The sequence below is a fragment of the Anopheles cruzii genome, chromosome X (genome assembly GCF_943734635.1).
Source record: "Anopheles cruzii chromosome X, idAnoCruzAS_RS32_06, whole genome shotgun sequence".
NCBI classification, from domain to species: Eukaryota; Metazoa; Arthropoda; class Insecta; order Diptera; family Culicidae; genus Anopheles; species Anopheles cruzii.
Window position 1 is genome coordinate 3,476,667 of NC_069143.1, and position 14,237 is coordinate 3,490,903.

The 14,237-nt window shown below is 55.9% G+C and overlaps 1 protein-coding gene across 1 annotated transcript in view; it reads right to left on the reverse strand.

Moving 5' to 3' along the window:
* Window positions 1-14,237, reverse strand: part of LOC128277600 (irregular chiasm C-roughest protein-like) — a 136,723-nt gene that overhangs the window by 7,934 nt on the left and 114,552 nt on the right. Inside the window, exons 2-3 of the mRNA XM_053016084.1 lie at window positions 5,828-5,856; window positions 5,352-5,417 (exon numbers count right to left, since the gene is read on the reverse strand). Of these exons, the coding sequence (XP_052872044.1) occupies window positions 5,352-5,417; window positions 5,828-5,856 (95 nt within the window). The remainder of the gene's footprint in view (window positions 1-5,351; window positions 5,418-5,827; window positions 5,857-14,237) is intronic.

Sequence of the window (14,237 nt, forward strand, 5' to 3'; positions counted from 1 at the left end):
CCGAGCGAGAGAGAGGCAGGGAGAGGGTGGTCGGGGGGAGCGTGTGTATGGCGACCAATCCGAGGAATGTCGTGTGCGTGCGTGCGCCAGCGGCGGTCCGCGGTTTGAAATCCGGTTCGCGTGGCCGCTCCGCCGTCGCAGGTGAGTCGTCCGGCGGTGGTGCTGGTGGTGGTGGTGGGTCCCGCCGGATGCTGGACCCCTCGGCCGCACCGTTAACGGTGCCCCAGCCTGCCTGCCTGCCTGCCGGGCCGCAGAGGAAATGGGCAGTTAAGTGGCGGTGTTGGCGGACCGGAGAAGAATTATCTGCGCCACAGGACCTGCCGAACACGTATTAGTCTGCACTCTTTGTTGGAACGCGTTTCGCGACCCCTCTCTTTCTCTCGCTCTGTCACTGCAACGGGCGCCACGCGCATGCCATCTGTCAGTGGATGGCTGTTTACATTACGCGTTTGACGTTTGGCGACTCCACGGCTTGACGCCGTACCCTGCTCGTGTTGCAAACTTTTCGCCCCGCAACCACCGCACACCCTTTCACACCACACTTCCCAGGTCCTTAGCCACCCTTGTGGGGCCCATAGCTAAGTGTCAAGCTGAACCCACCTAGCGACAGCCTTGCGACATCGCCTCGAAAAACCTGGGCCCAAGAGGAAACCGAAACGGGGTGGAGGCAGCCGAGTCGATGGCCACAAAGCAGAAGACGACGCCGCCGCCAACGCCGCCATCGCCATCGCCACCGGCAGCCGCAACGGCAGCGAACAAATCAATTCGCGGCGTGCGAAATTGGCAGCCGAAAACCGTTTCGCCCGTGTGACGTGTGTACGTATATCTCGGGGCTCTCTTGGCTCGGCTCTATTTTTTCCTTTCTTTTTGTCACATCAATTCGGTTTCGCTTTGCAGGTCCGATGGCGAAGCCCAACGAACGAACGAACGAACGAACGAACGGACGAAAGAGCGACAACGAAAGGGGCACCCCGACAACACAGCCACCGGAGGAGACACCGGAGTGAAGGGCGAAGTGAGATGTTCATCTCGCTGCCTCACTGATCGATATCACGCAACGCTAACCACATCATAGATCGACCAAAAGGCCCTTCTCGAACCGAACCACGCGCGTACCAGAGTCGCCCCGAGCGTCAAACGGAAAGAAGGCCTGTGTGTGAGAGAGCGAGCGAGAAAGGGTCGGTCGGGTGTGTCGGGTGGGAGCGGGGGCAGAACGAACGCAAGATGAAGCCATGCACCGCAGCAAGATTGAAGCAATCATTAGGGCGTGAAATCAATTCGAAATATGTTTGGGTCCGATCCGAAATTGAGCTGGATTTGGTTGATTATCGTTGATCCGTCCCGCGCGCCGATCCCGAGCCGCTGTCGGTGGTGTGCGTGCCGGTGTGCGGGCACGGGGTTTTCGTGGTGATGGTAGCCACTTGCCTGCACTTTGCCACTTGCTGTCGCAAAGTGTCTCTCACACATCTCTCGTTAGCCGCAAACAGCCACACAGACCAGCAGCAGCAGCAGCTACCTAGTTTTGAGATTATTATTGTATAAAGTTCAGACGGCACCGACCCGGCACCGAAATGTCACCGAAAAGCGGGAACCGCACCGCAGAACCGAAATGTCAACACGCGTGTGTGTCTCGGACCGAACGAAAGTTCTCGTGGGGAGCCCGACCAAACACCCTGATGCCTGCCTGCTGGTGGGTTAGAGAGTTGGGATGCAATTCTCGAACGTCACCTGGACGCAGCACCCCCACCGGCGCTGCGCCATTGGAGTGTGGAGAAACCGATCGGACTGCGTCAACTTTCTTCAACACCGCGACGGGACGGACGGCCCAAAAGCCCCAAAGCCTGGAGGGAGCCACCAACGACGACGGCAACGTCATAAAGACGGGGAGGAGCAAAAGGAGCGGAGATCAATCGGATCAAGCGGGAGGCACACCAGAAGGGGTCAATTGGCCCGTTGATGGCGAGATGACGGATAATCAACGAAGCCAGCGAGCATAAACGAAACATCATGGGCTCCCGGCTTCGGCGACGAGACGCTCGGGGCCAGCGGAGCTAGGCGAGGCTAATTTGGTGAGCTGCTGCTGCTGTTGCTGTTGGTGTTTGGTGGCTGCGGTTGCGGCGCTGCGGCGCTGCACCGCCCAGAGGTCACACACAGGGGCCGGGTGCGGAGAAAAAAGACGCAGAGCAATAATAATATCATAAAGTAGTACGAAAATTCGACAACGAAAAACCACAGCAGCAGCAGCAGCAACGGCGGCAGTCGAGAGCGTCGACAAGAGTTGCGCCGAGAGTCGAAACACAACCTTCGGGGGCTTGGAATCGGGAACGGTGGAACCCAATCCACCTAGCGCGACACGTCGCCGTGGCTTTTTTATTGCGCTTTCCCAATGGTGCTACCGATTCGAGATAAATAAATTGCTCATTAACCCTCGTTTCCGATTTGAAGGCGCGCCAGAACCCGCTAGAACCTCGAATATGCGAACTTTGGTACCCTGATCCTGCAAAGGCGAGGTAATGTGTGTTTTGGGGGGGGGGGGGGGAAGAGTTTTGGGATTGTTTAATAATTATGGCCCTTCTGCTTTCTGCCTATTATTCCAGATCGACCAGCGACAGAGTGATGCTTTTGGTGGAGTGGAACTTATCTGTAACTAGCGCGCGCGCGACTGCTATGCTACGCGTAAGCTGTTGTGATGGCGCGTATTGTGCAACCCCCCGGTACGCTGGATACTCATGTGATAATTCCTCTACATCTCTCTATATTTAATCGCCTTCCTTCGGCTGCTGTTTGACGTGGGGGCTATGGAATAGCCCACCTCGCCTGTACCGACAGAGAAGCGGATAAAAGAGATGCGAGTCTATCAAGAAGCAGCAGCATCAGCAGCAGCAGAGGCAAACAAAAAACTGGAACCTGGGTAGAGATGAAACGCGTTACACACCAATACGAAATTAAAAATAAAAACAGGATCTCATCCCAACGGGGACAGGAACGGCGGACAGGGTGTGTGTGTGAGAGAGAGGGAGAGAGGGAGAAAGCGACAGCCGCGCGCCAACGATATATCTTGCGGACCGACCGACTGCGTGCTCTTGATTTTTATGATCAGTTTATCTCGCGATCGTCCATTTTTTTGCCGGTCCGGTTTTCACCACCCTGTTCCCGTGGTCTGTCTCTCTCTCTTTCTCTCTCCCGCTCCGATCTGTGTGTGTGTGTGCGATTTTCTTTTTTTCTGCTTACTCCACGCGCCGTTTCCGCTGTGCGCACCACTAATTTCATCATGAGAGAGGTTCGGGTTTTGCTTTTTTCTTCTGTCGTTTCTTCTTGTTGCTTCCTACCACGGTTCTCGCTCTCGCCTCGCGTTCGCCAGGTGCCAGTCATTATGATTATGAGGCCGGCGCGTTGGTCGCTCGAAAGTCAGATTCTCAGCGCAGAGCCGAGCCGACCCAAGAGCCTCGGCCACAGCCTCCGGAGATATCGGGCGGACGGACGGACGGACGGACGGGCGGGCCCGCGGTACGGTGGAATGGCCGTCGCTTCCTGTGTTTCTTGTTTTTTGCCCCCTTCCTCACCCTCCCCTGTCCCGCTGCGCTCCTGTGCGCGCGCGGCCACCCTTGTCACCGGGGGGACGAACCGGTCTTGGCGTGTCGTGGCGTCGCACACACGCGTGTACGATGGGCCACGGCTTACGCGTGGCAGGCCCATCTCGCTGTGCCGTTCAGCGGGTTCGGGGATCAACCGCAGCAATAAAGCCGGAGACTGAACGGGGTCCCGTCGTAACAAGGCGGCGGCAGCGCAGCAATGGGACACACCGGAGGCTACAACGAGTCAATCGCGTGCATCATCAACATCTACATCTCCACGTCCGCTTTATTATGCTGCCCGCTGCCCAGCACCCCCCCCGTGCGCTGAACCCCGAGGACCGGGAACCTAACGATCTCTCAATACCCTTTCCCAACGCGGGCAGGATGTGACCACCACCACCACCGGGAAGACCCATCCGGCCGAGGAGGGTGGCCGAGATTCGAGCGACGTGCCGTGCCACCGTCGTTCGTCCGTAGATCGAGCTGCAGGAACCGTCAGAATACAGAGACGCAGACTAGGCTAGGTCCCGCGGTTAGCCATAAAACGTAAAACAAATTAATAAAACGATAACTTGCCGGCCGGTCCGAGGAGACCGAGCGAAGGGGGCGCTGAGCTCTGTGCGTAGTAACGAGCTGCCTGGCAGGCGTAACGTAGCTGCCTAGTATAACTTCGCCACATCGCGTCGACATCGAATCAGGTCGGATTGCCGCACTTTCCGACGGTGGCCACAAGAAAGATAACAATAATAATATGGTAAAAAACCAAATCGAACACCAAAAAAAAAAACGGCCCTTTCGGAGCCCGGTCATTCATTCGAAAACGCTGCGACGCTTCATGTGCGCGTGTGTGTGCGGTGAGCTGGACTGTGAGAACATCGGGCAGGTGGTACCAAACTCGATCTCGAGCCTTTCCATTCACTCCACTCTCCGTCTCCCGGTCCACGGTCCACGGTCCACGGTCCTGCGGTCCAAGTCTGCGCGCGCGGGAAGGCAATTTTGGGCTCCTGGCGTTTTGACCTGGGCCTGTGCCTGGCCGAAGCGTGAACGGGCGCGGCCAGGTCAGGCGCAGAGCAGCAGCATCAGAAAGTGGATCGATGGAAGTGCCGAGCCGAGCGTCTCTCCTGTGTGTGGCCGTGTGCCGCAGTTGTGATCGGAAAAAGATTTTCTCTCCGTGTCCCTTTTCTGGCGTGCTTCCTTTCGCCACCAGAACCAACCATGCCGCGTCGGTCGGTCGGTTCCTTTTCTCCACGGGCGCTCTAGTCATTCCGGGAGAATGACCCGGGAATGAAGATATTGGAAGAGGGCCTCAAAATCTGAGGGCGCGCACTTATCCCAAAAACGGACGACAAGCTCCTCCTGCGTAGGGATCCGATCTCCATGGCTCCATGTCGTCGTAAGTTCAAATACGTCCATTCTGTTTACTAACTTAACCACCGGAAGGTGGAAATGAGCTTTTCAAATGTCATATACAGTTTGGAAATAAGTTTTTCCCAATTTTCTGCGTCCCATTTCGTAAACGTCAAACTTTGATGGTAAATGTTTACAATTTCCAGAATGAACGTTTGACGTTTTAAAAGTCATGTCATCAAGGTACACCTCGGATCGGATCACCCTATCACTAGCTCAAGGACACCTAGGAGTGGAGGGGACACTCGACTTTCGACTAATTATGCTCCGTGTACAGAGGGCTAGGGCCCATTGCACTCGAGCTAAGCAGTATCGAACTCAGGGACCAACGCAGGATGCCGATCGAGAGCGCGCGCGCGCGCACTGCACGGTCCCGGATTTCATGATGCTGCGCTGATGCTGCTGATGATGATGATGAAGATGATGATGATGATGGAAGAGAGATCAGATCGCGCGCGGCGTCGTGTGGCCTACAAATTGGCGCAGTGGCCGGGCGGACGGGCGGGAAATCAGGTTGAAGAGGAAAAATTAAAAAACCTGCATCCTGTTGATTACATGTTACCGCGCGCGAGCGGCCCTCACGATAATGGCCCTTCTTCTGCGCTATTCAAGTGACCTGCTCCTGCTCTTGCTGTCTCTTTCGGGCCTCCCCATTCCGTCCGGCTCCCGAAGGCTGTGTCACGGTGTGTCGCCGTCACCGAGCCCGGAGTTGCCTGCGGCATCCACTCCTTGCCAGGGCTCCCTCTGCAGCCACCTGCAGCGGCGGAACCGAGCGGAAGGTTACGTTCGTTACGAGGTTCACACGTCTCTCTCGTCGGCCGGGGCGCACTCTCGGACCTCTCGGGAGCTGCTGCTGATGCTGCTGCTGCTGCTGCTGGGCTCGTCTTTCTTGCTTATTCATTTCTCCATTCTCCGGCTCCTATTACTACACCGCCCTCCCCCTCCCCAGCTTCCCGACCACTCCCGGGGTCCGGTCTGGGCAGTCGCGCGACTCCATTCCCAGTATATATAGGTGTGTGCTTCGTGTGCCAACGGCGAGTGAGGCGAGTGAGCAAGAATGTGTTTTCTTTTTTTTCCTTTACGTCTGTTTTTGTTGCAGCAGCAGCAGAACGAGAAGAGAAGACGAGGGGGCAAGGGGCATCATAAGTCCTCGCCAACAACAACCAGATCCCTGACGCCGGGGTAAAGGAGGCCATGTAGCCTTTGGCCCATCAGTTGTCATAATTTCTCATCTGGGTCTTCGCCCAAAGCCCAAGGGAAACGGAGACCACGAAGAAGTTGAGAGACACCGAGGGCGAGCGAGAGCAAGAGAGAGAAAGTGGGCAACCGAGAATCACTTGTTTATCTTCGTTTTATTACAATTTCCCATTCCCGTGTGTCCTGTTCGCAGCGCGGGTTGAGTTGGAATGAGAGTTGAGCTCTGGCGACGGAGACGGCGACGGCGATGATGATGCTGACAAGTTGCTGCTGCATGCGCCAGATGTTGCCCACCCGAGCCGAGAGGCTCGCATAAAAACAGTGCAGCAGTTCGTATTGATTGTCGCGCCCCGCTTCGCTCCCAGGAGTCCCCGGCCGCCGCCGCCGCAAGACTTCCCACGGCTGGCCCCGTAGAACCCCCGATCGGTATCTTTCGGCCGGTGGCTGGGTGGGGCTTTCTGAGGTAAAGCCCATTACTGCTGCCGGTGGCTGGCAATCGGCTCCCGCCACGGGAGAAGCGCGTGGCCAGCAACCTGCAGGCCACGCTTGTGTATCCGGTGGTGTGTTGGATCATCCGCCACTTTAGCTCATTGAAACATAATTTCGAACCGACCGACCGTACGTAGTACCTGCGTGCGTTCGTGCGCAGCACCCCACACCCTGTGTGTTTTGGTCTGTAACCAAGCGTCACCCAGCTATCTCACCTGAAACGGCAGTAAGGACGGATACCAACAGGTTAGCGTAAGCAGATATGGTGGACCACTGAGTGCGCGCAATAGTGTCGACTATTCTGAGGGTAGTCGGCAGACCACACCAGGCAAGCTACGTAGCAGGTAGAACCTGGGCGGGGTCAATCAGTGGCGAAGATTTCGGGACATCCTCCCGCCAATTAATGCCGCGCAATTCGGTGTGGTGAAATCTTGGAGCCGTGAAGCTGACCGTAGTATTTGGCCCGGCCTCAGGAACACCTAAGGCTAAGGCTGCTGAGCTCGGAGCACTTCTCAGAAGTCTTCGACGTCGGCGACACTTGCCCGCGACAGTGCCCGGAGCCCGGAGACCGGAAAAACTATTAATTACGATAAGTGATTTTTTAGCCCTAGACAACCCACCTCACGGGACTCACTTCCGGGATCCACCCCCGATCGGCTGCGGGACAAAGGATAGTCTCGCCAATCTGGGACCCGCCTTATTATTGGACGCGGTGGAAGACAACCCACACACACACACAGGAAGGAACGGCTTTGCGTGCACCACGGCACACACAGCGATTATGGCCGGCGATGGAACCAGCGAGTCGCCAGGGACTCGCCTGCTCCTCGGGCAGAGATAACGCGAACACAGGGCACTCTCCACGTTTCGGTTCAATCTATACGACGGCGGGTCAGAGGTTAGCGGCAAGGAGTCGACGCATCTTCACTGCCCCCTGTCGGCACCGTCGGACTATGGGTTCTTTGTCTATTTTTGTGTGTGCGAATTGGTACGTATGTATTGTATATATTTATGTAAATAAATATACATAATAGTTATAATATAGCAATATACCTAATGTGTAAGATTATATAAAGTGGATAGCAAAAAGAAATTGAGCTACTGAACATTTGAATACGATGTGAAAAACTGCGTATATCTGTCTCTTAATATGCTTTTGGTCGAAACAATTCGACCAAAGTGAGGCAACAATTCGGTTAACTGATCAAGGAAAGCCAAAAGTGATGAGTATGTTAAAGACCCCCTTCAATTTAACAGAATTAGCTAAACTAAAACACATCACAACAAAACTAAAACACAAAAAAACATCTGGACCAAGATAAAATCTGACGACTGTAGAAAGTGACCACGTGACTAAAGCACAATAGTTTCGGGGATGATCCCTAAATATAGTTCACCATCTTATATAATTTTTTAGATTGACGTTTGATTGACTGTGCAGTAAATTTATGCGCCTCCTCGTATTCGTATTCGTGAAATCTCTTTCGTGTTTCGTGAACTAATCCCCATCGTTTTTTGCTTTCTCGCACTGCGATTTATTATTATATATCGCTTGTGTTATATAACATACATTTTGTCCCCCCCCCCCCCCCCCTCGTGTGTGTGTGTGACACTAACTGACCAATCATCACGAGCTTCGTACGTTAGTGCGATGGAGCCGAAGAAACTACTTAGAACTCCCATAATGAGGGCGCAACCCGGTCCTGGCAACCCTGACACCGTCGCCGTCGGTGGTGACGCGCCTGGCGTAAGGTAGGCCAGGACAGCAAGGCACTCGGCGGGGGGGCGGCGATCAAACGACCAGTTGATATGCCCCCGGAATCGCTCCATTCCGGAGCGATAGAGCGCCTGGGCCTGGCCGGCGACTGATGTCTGGCCGAGAGAGTGAATTAAGGCGTAGCCCCCCGACGGACGGAAGGATACGGCCGGCCCGGACATCGTTTAACGTGTCCTTTGCGGCCAACCAACCGGGTCCGGGCACGGACTTCTTCCGACTCGATCCGGGGCAAAAGACATCGCGGCTGCACACAGTAATGAACTGTCGGCCGCTGTGTGGCGTCGTTTCGGTGCCTTCGGTCGGTCGGTGGCGAGTCCGACCGACCGAGGAAGTTGACAACCGCACACACACACACACGAAGGGGGCGGCTAAAATCGTAGATTTTTGGAAGACGCTATCCTTTCGCGCAGGGTTGGTCCCTGCCGATCTCCTTCGCGCCCGTCTAATGATGTCACCCGGCACGGGTATTCTTTTCCGAATGTACGACATCGTTACGCTCCCCCCCCCGTGTGTGTGTGTGTGTGTTTTTATGTGATGTTATCTTGTGATGGTTGTAAATTTTCATGACATTTATTTGGGCCCCGGGCCCCGGGTGGTGGTCGCATTTCTTATTAGGCCGGCCGGGAGTCCTGCCTTGGTGGTGGTGGTGGTGATGCCCGCAGCATCGCATTTTATGATAGGGCCATTTTTGTTTTTATTTTTTGGCCCGATCGGCCCGACGTTCTTCCCGAGAGGATATCCAGGAGAGCTTAGTGTAGTGTGGGGGGGGGGCGCGTAGAGTTCGTGGGCTTGATTTGCGTCGTCATCGGCCCGGGTCATGCCCATTGATCGTTCTCTGTTCGCTCGCCCTCTATCTCCGGCCCGGCCCGGCCCTGCCCAGATGGACACCAACCCCGTCAGTCATGGCTGCGAAGCTAATAACACGCTTGAGCTCACGCGGCCGAGTTCCAACGAGATTTTTTTTCTTTTCTGGTCGAACTAAGGATACGCGGCACGATTTGTGTGAGTGAGTGTAGTGTAGGTCGTAATGGGCGTGTGTTGGCTATCAGGGCGCTGGGCGCACTATCAGCAAAACCCCGCAGTGGCACCCATGAGGCACAGTGTCCTGCCACGGGGACGCGGCAGGACATCACCACCCACCCCTACTCTGTGTGCCGTCCTCGTCGTCGGTTTTCTGTAATCTAAAATTACCCGGACCGCACAGATGCTGATAAGTGCGCGGTTGCCTTCTTGGGTGCCTCCTCCTCCTCCCGGGTGCTGTGGCTTAGGGGTTAAGAATTGTTCAAATCTCTTTGTTGACACTACTCCCCCTCCCACCCACCGTGATCGGGCCCCGTTGGATGGACAATGATCTGGTGCGCCTGGTGCTGGTGCCTCTGCGGGCAATGCGGGTGTATCGATTTTTTGTTAACTTACTTGCTGCTGCTTCAAGGATATCCAGCAGCCCGACGCGTCCCGTCCCGGTAAGGCTTCCCTCGGGTTGGGTTGTGGGGGGCATTAAATTTCTGCATCCCAAAACCTCAGGATCAGGACCGGGGGGACCGAGAATCCCGAGCCCGAGAACGGGTTCGCCCGTTCGCCCGCCCCCCCCCCCCCCCCCCCCGCAGCAGTCTCGCAAGGGCTTCACCCTCCTGCTTCGGCTGCTTGGCTGCTTCGGTCGATGTGGTGTGGTTTTCGGAGGTGCTCATGAGCATGATCTTATTTCAAAAGTTTGCGGATAACGTGTACGGAGGCTACGACGGGGGCAAGACACACACGCAAGACCCGGCCGGACCCTTCCTCGGTCTCGGGGCCTGTGTCCCTGTGTGTTTTGTGGTTAAGGATCTCACCAGGCAAACCCGCCAGCCAGGCCAGCCTCTTTGAACCAGTTCTGGTCACAGGCCACACGATTGAATTACAAACCTTCTCCTGCGCGCAACTCTTTCTGAGAGCAAAGCCTGTGAAAAGCAATCTCGGTGGCTTCTTGCTGGCAGATCATTCGTCGACGCTGCACACCGATTATTGGTGACAGACGTCAGATACGTCGAACCCGAAACCGCAGTGTGTGTGCGTCAGCTAGCCAACAATGCTGAGCTCCGGTGCGCCGGTGCCTATGAGTTGTAACAAGCAGCAGCCCTTCCTTGAAGGTGTACGAGGACCTCCACCGAGATCTTCTCGATGGCGGAGGAGGAGCAGCAGCAAATCTGCCCGCAAGTAGTGCAAGAATGTTGTTGTCGCCATCAGCCGTCGGAGTCGCTCCATAAGTGGGGCTCGTCGGACGTGTGTGCGCGCGTGCGAAGCCTTCTGTGGAGGGCCCCCAGAAGGGGGGCCGATGCTTCAGCCACGGAGCATTAGCATATCCCGCGGAACGGCGGCGCTTAGGACACCCTCAAGAGGTCCGACGTCGTCGTCGTCGTCGTCGTCGGGTGGAATAGTTAGAAGCGGAGCAACAGCAAAAAAAAAACGGTGACCTCGCGGAGCGCGCTAGGCGGAGGCAATAAAGTTGGAGTTAGTTGGAGAGAATCGCCAAATATGCTAATTTGCGCCTGGCGGTGGCCCGCGGTGCGCGTGTGCTGTGTTGTGCCTACGAGACACGAGGGCCGCAGCATTAATAATCAATTTTGAAGCCCAACAGGAATATATCCCCAACTGATAAACAGATGGGAAAATTATGTCAACGCTTCGGACGCTCCCAGGTCCGGGCGTAGTGGGACCCGGTGGGAAAGCCGGTGTTGAATTTCTCCCGTTGATTTTTTTTTGTTTAACGACCGCCAAAAGCTCAATGTACTTCCACCTTCCCCCCGCTCTCTAACTTCCCCCCCCACGGTGTCCACAGAACGATCTCGGTGGCAGCTCGGTGTTTTAATGTCTCGTTCCCTCCCCGAAGGGCGATCGCGAGCCGATGGATATGGCGATGGGGCGATAGCGAATTATTAAAAAAAACAGAGACGCCACCCAGGAGGGGTGAGGCGGGGGTGGGGGGGGTTCCAGCTGACGATAATTAACCTAAAAACGAACCATCCACGAACGAACGCGGCGCGCGTAATTAATATTGTCGATTAAGAGTCGGCTCCTTCTAGTACACACCACTCCTCCACCGGTGCGCGGTGCGGTACGCGGTGCGGTGTGGGTGCGGGCCATAATTACCGTTGCGCCAACCACCATCATCCACCACCCGCCCAGCCCAGCCGCTCATAAAACTTTATGTCCTTTAGGGCCGTTTGCTGTTGCTGCTTTCGCCAACTATAGACGAGCCCCCGACGACGGTGGGGGGGCCCTTTTTGGTGGGGGGGGCTTTTGAAGAATTTTCTCCCTCAATCAATGAGCATCACAACCACCCTACCTACCTTCAGCCTACCCCACAAAGGGCGGGAGGGGGGGGGGGGGGGGGTAGCCAAAGATAATGCGATTAAAGCACGCGGTAATCAGATATTAATTAAAACTAGCCAGACATACCAGGTTTTGGGGCGATTTCGAGAGGGTCGATTGCCGGGGTGCCTTGATTTCTTGAGTAGCGTTCCTGAGCGGGCGGGCTGTGGGCAAGTTCAAAGCCCCGGATCCCCCCAAAAACCCCTTCTGTCTGCGCCATTTTAGACAAGGCATTTAGACGGCCCGATCGAACTTCGAAGCCGACCTGGCCCCGGGGATGTACCGGTTGCAGTTGCCGGCGAGGATGCCCCCGGGGGGGGTCCCGAGCATTGGACGCATTCTACACACCACCCTTCCCCGTTATTTGGAGCAGAGCTCGGAAGGAAGGCGAAAAAAAAAACAAGGTGTTCCTTCTGCAGGGCACTCAGGTCAACACACAATTGCACGCGTGCCGAGCCGTGCCACTATCCGGTTTCTAGCTAGCTGCTAGTGCGCCTTGAAGGCTTTGGAACTTTGACTATACTGAAGCCCCGCAGAGATAAGGACCGAGGACGGATGATGACGAAGACCGAAAAGAATGCCGGGGGCCAACGGAACGGAAGCCTCTGGCTGGCAACGCTGGAAGCCATACGTGTTCGCAGTTCCCCTTTTTCCCCCGGGTGCAATGGGTCAATATTTTTTTCCTACTCGACCCACGACGCCCCATTTCGGTCCATTTTCGCTTCCTTGGCCGACGGAGGCCAACGGGACTGTGGCTGTGACGGCAAAACTGGCTGTAAGTAATTTACAAACTGGCTTCCGACGCCAGGCGACGGAGGGGTTCCACGTGCCGGAACCACGGGCAGATTTTCGGAAGAATTGCAACGGACATATTGGATTATTGGGGTGGCACCACACACACACTGCACCACGGAGCGTCCTGTGCGGGTCCTGGCGCACGTGATGAATATTTCGTCGCGACGCGCGGATCCGAGATTGAGTTTCAGCACCCCAGCACGTAGTCACGCGCAGGTCGGTGGAATGAATAAACTTAGTGTTATGAATACATTGACGAAGATAATGGTCTCGGTCGAGACCATCATTTCGTCAGCAGCTCAGCCCAGCCGGACTCGGACTGCAATGTAAAATCTGGTTTCCCTGGCTGCTGCTGCGGAAAGAGTACGATCCACACGCACACACACACGCACACGCAAACGCGGGGACGCGTACACACATCTGGAACACAGGTTTCTGGTGTGTGGTGCGGAAAAGTTTTGTCCCGCCAAGTTACGACCTAGCAACCCCGGGGTCTCTCTGCTGTGCTGTGTTCTCTCTCGGCTTGCCGACCGAACCGAAAGCGGTCCCGTGGGACCCATACACGCCCCGGGCCGACATTTCTCCGTATATCCTTCTCGGGGGGGTGGGTCGGGCTTTCTTTCCACCGATGCTGCCCGCCGTCCGCCGTCCGCCGATGACCGATGCCCGGTTCCCAGCAGCAGCAGCAGCAGCCGCAGCAAAAGATACACCCTCGTCTCGGCACTCCTGGCCGGGACGGCGGGAATCCTTTTTTCCCACTTTTGCTTCACACGCCACAGAAGGACATAAAACAAAGTTTACTGCACCGTAAGGCCTCGGGCCCGTCGAGAACTCCGTCGAAGGTCCTGCCCGAGGTGCAGTGCATTCGAAACTATACTGTATGGGGGGGTAAAATAAAAGTCAAAGTGGACTCTGTCGCCGTAATTGTTTGTGTAGGTGGACGCGACCACGCTGGGGGCTAGAGAGCTAGTGGCTGGCTGGCTGGCTGGCTGGGTCCAACTTTCAGACTTTAATCCCCCGAACGCGCATCGCATCGGGAGGGTACAAGTTGATGAAGTAATTAATTTCAATAATAAAGACTACGAATCCCCGCGTGAGAGAGCGAGAAGGAGGGAGAGAGAGAGAGGGCGAAGGAAAGCCGAAGGAAGCGCCAGCCAAGAACGAGGTGATAAAACGAGAATGTAAATGAGCCCAGACCATCTGCAGAGGTCTGCATCAATAGACGGCGGACGACGGCGGACGAGGGACGGATAGAAACTGGCCAAAATCTTCGACAAGTGGTATATTAATACCGTCTTCGCCTTTGTTGATACTGTGGCGAGATGTTTTTGCATGAGACGGAGTTGACGAATGGCGAGATAAACGGGTCCCCTCACACGGCGGGCGGCTGTAACCTCATTTTGGGCCGAATGGCCGTTGGACTTCTCTCGTCGCCTTGACTCTCGGCTCGGGCGTCACACAGGCGAGATCAAGCCTATTAACAGCTACCAACGCACACACACACACACACACACGGTGAGGTACACGGATGGCTTCAGTCGCCGTCGATTGAGCGTGTGGCGCTCCATCGGCGTTCCATCGGATTTTGGGCTCGGCCGGCTGTCCGGGGAGTCCCCCCGCTAGCCACGCGCTAAGCGCGTGTGGCATCC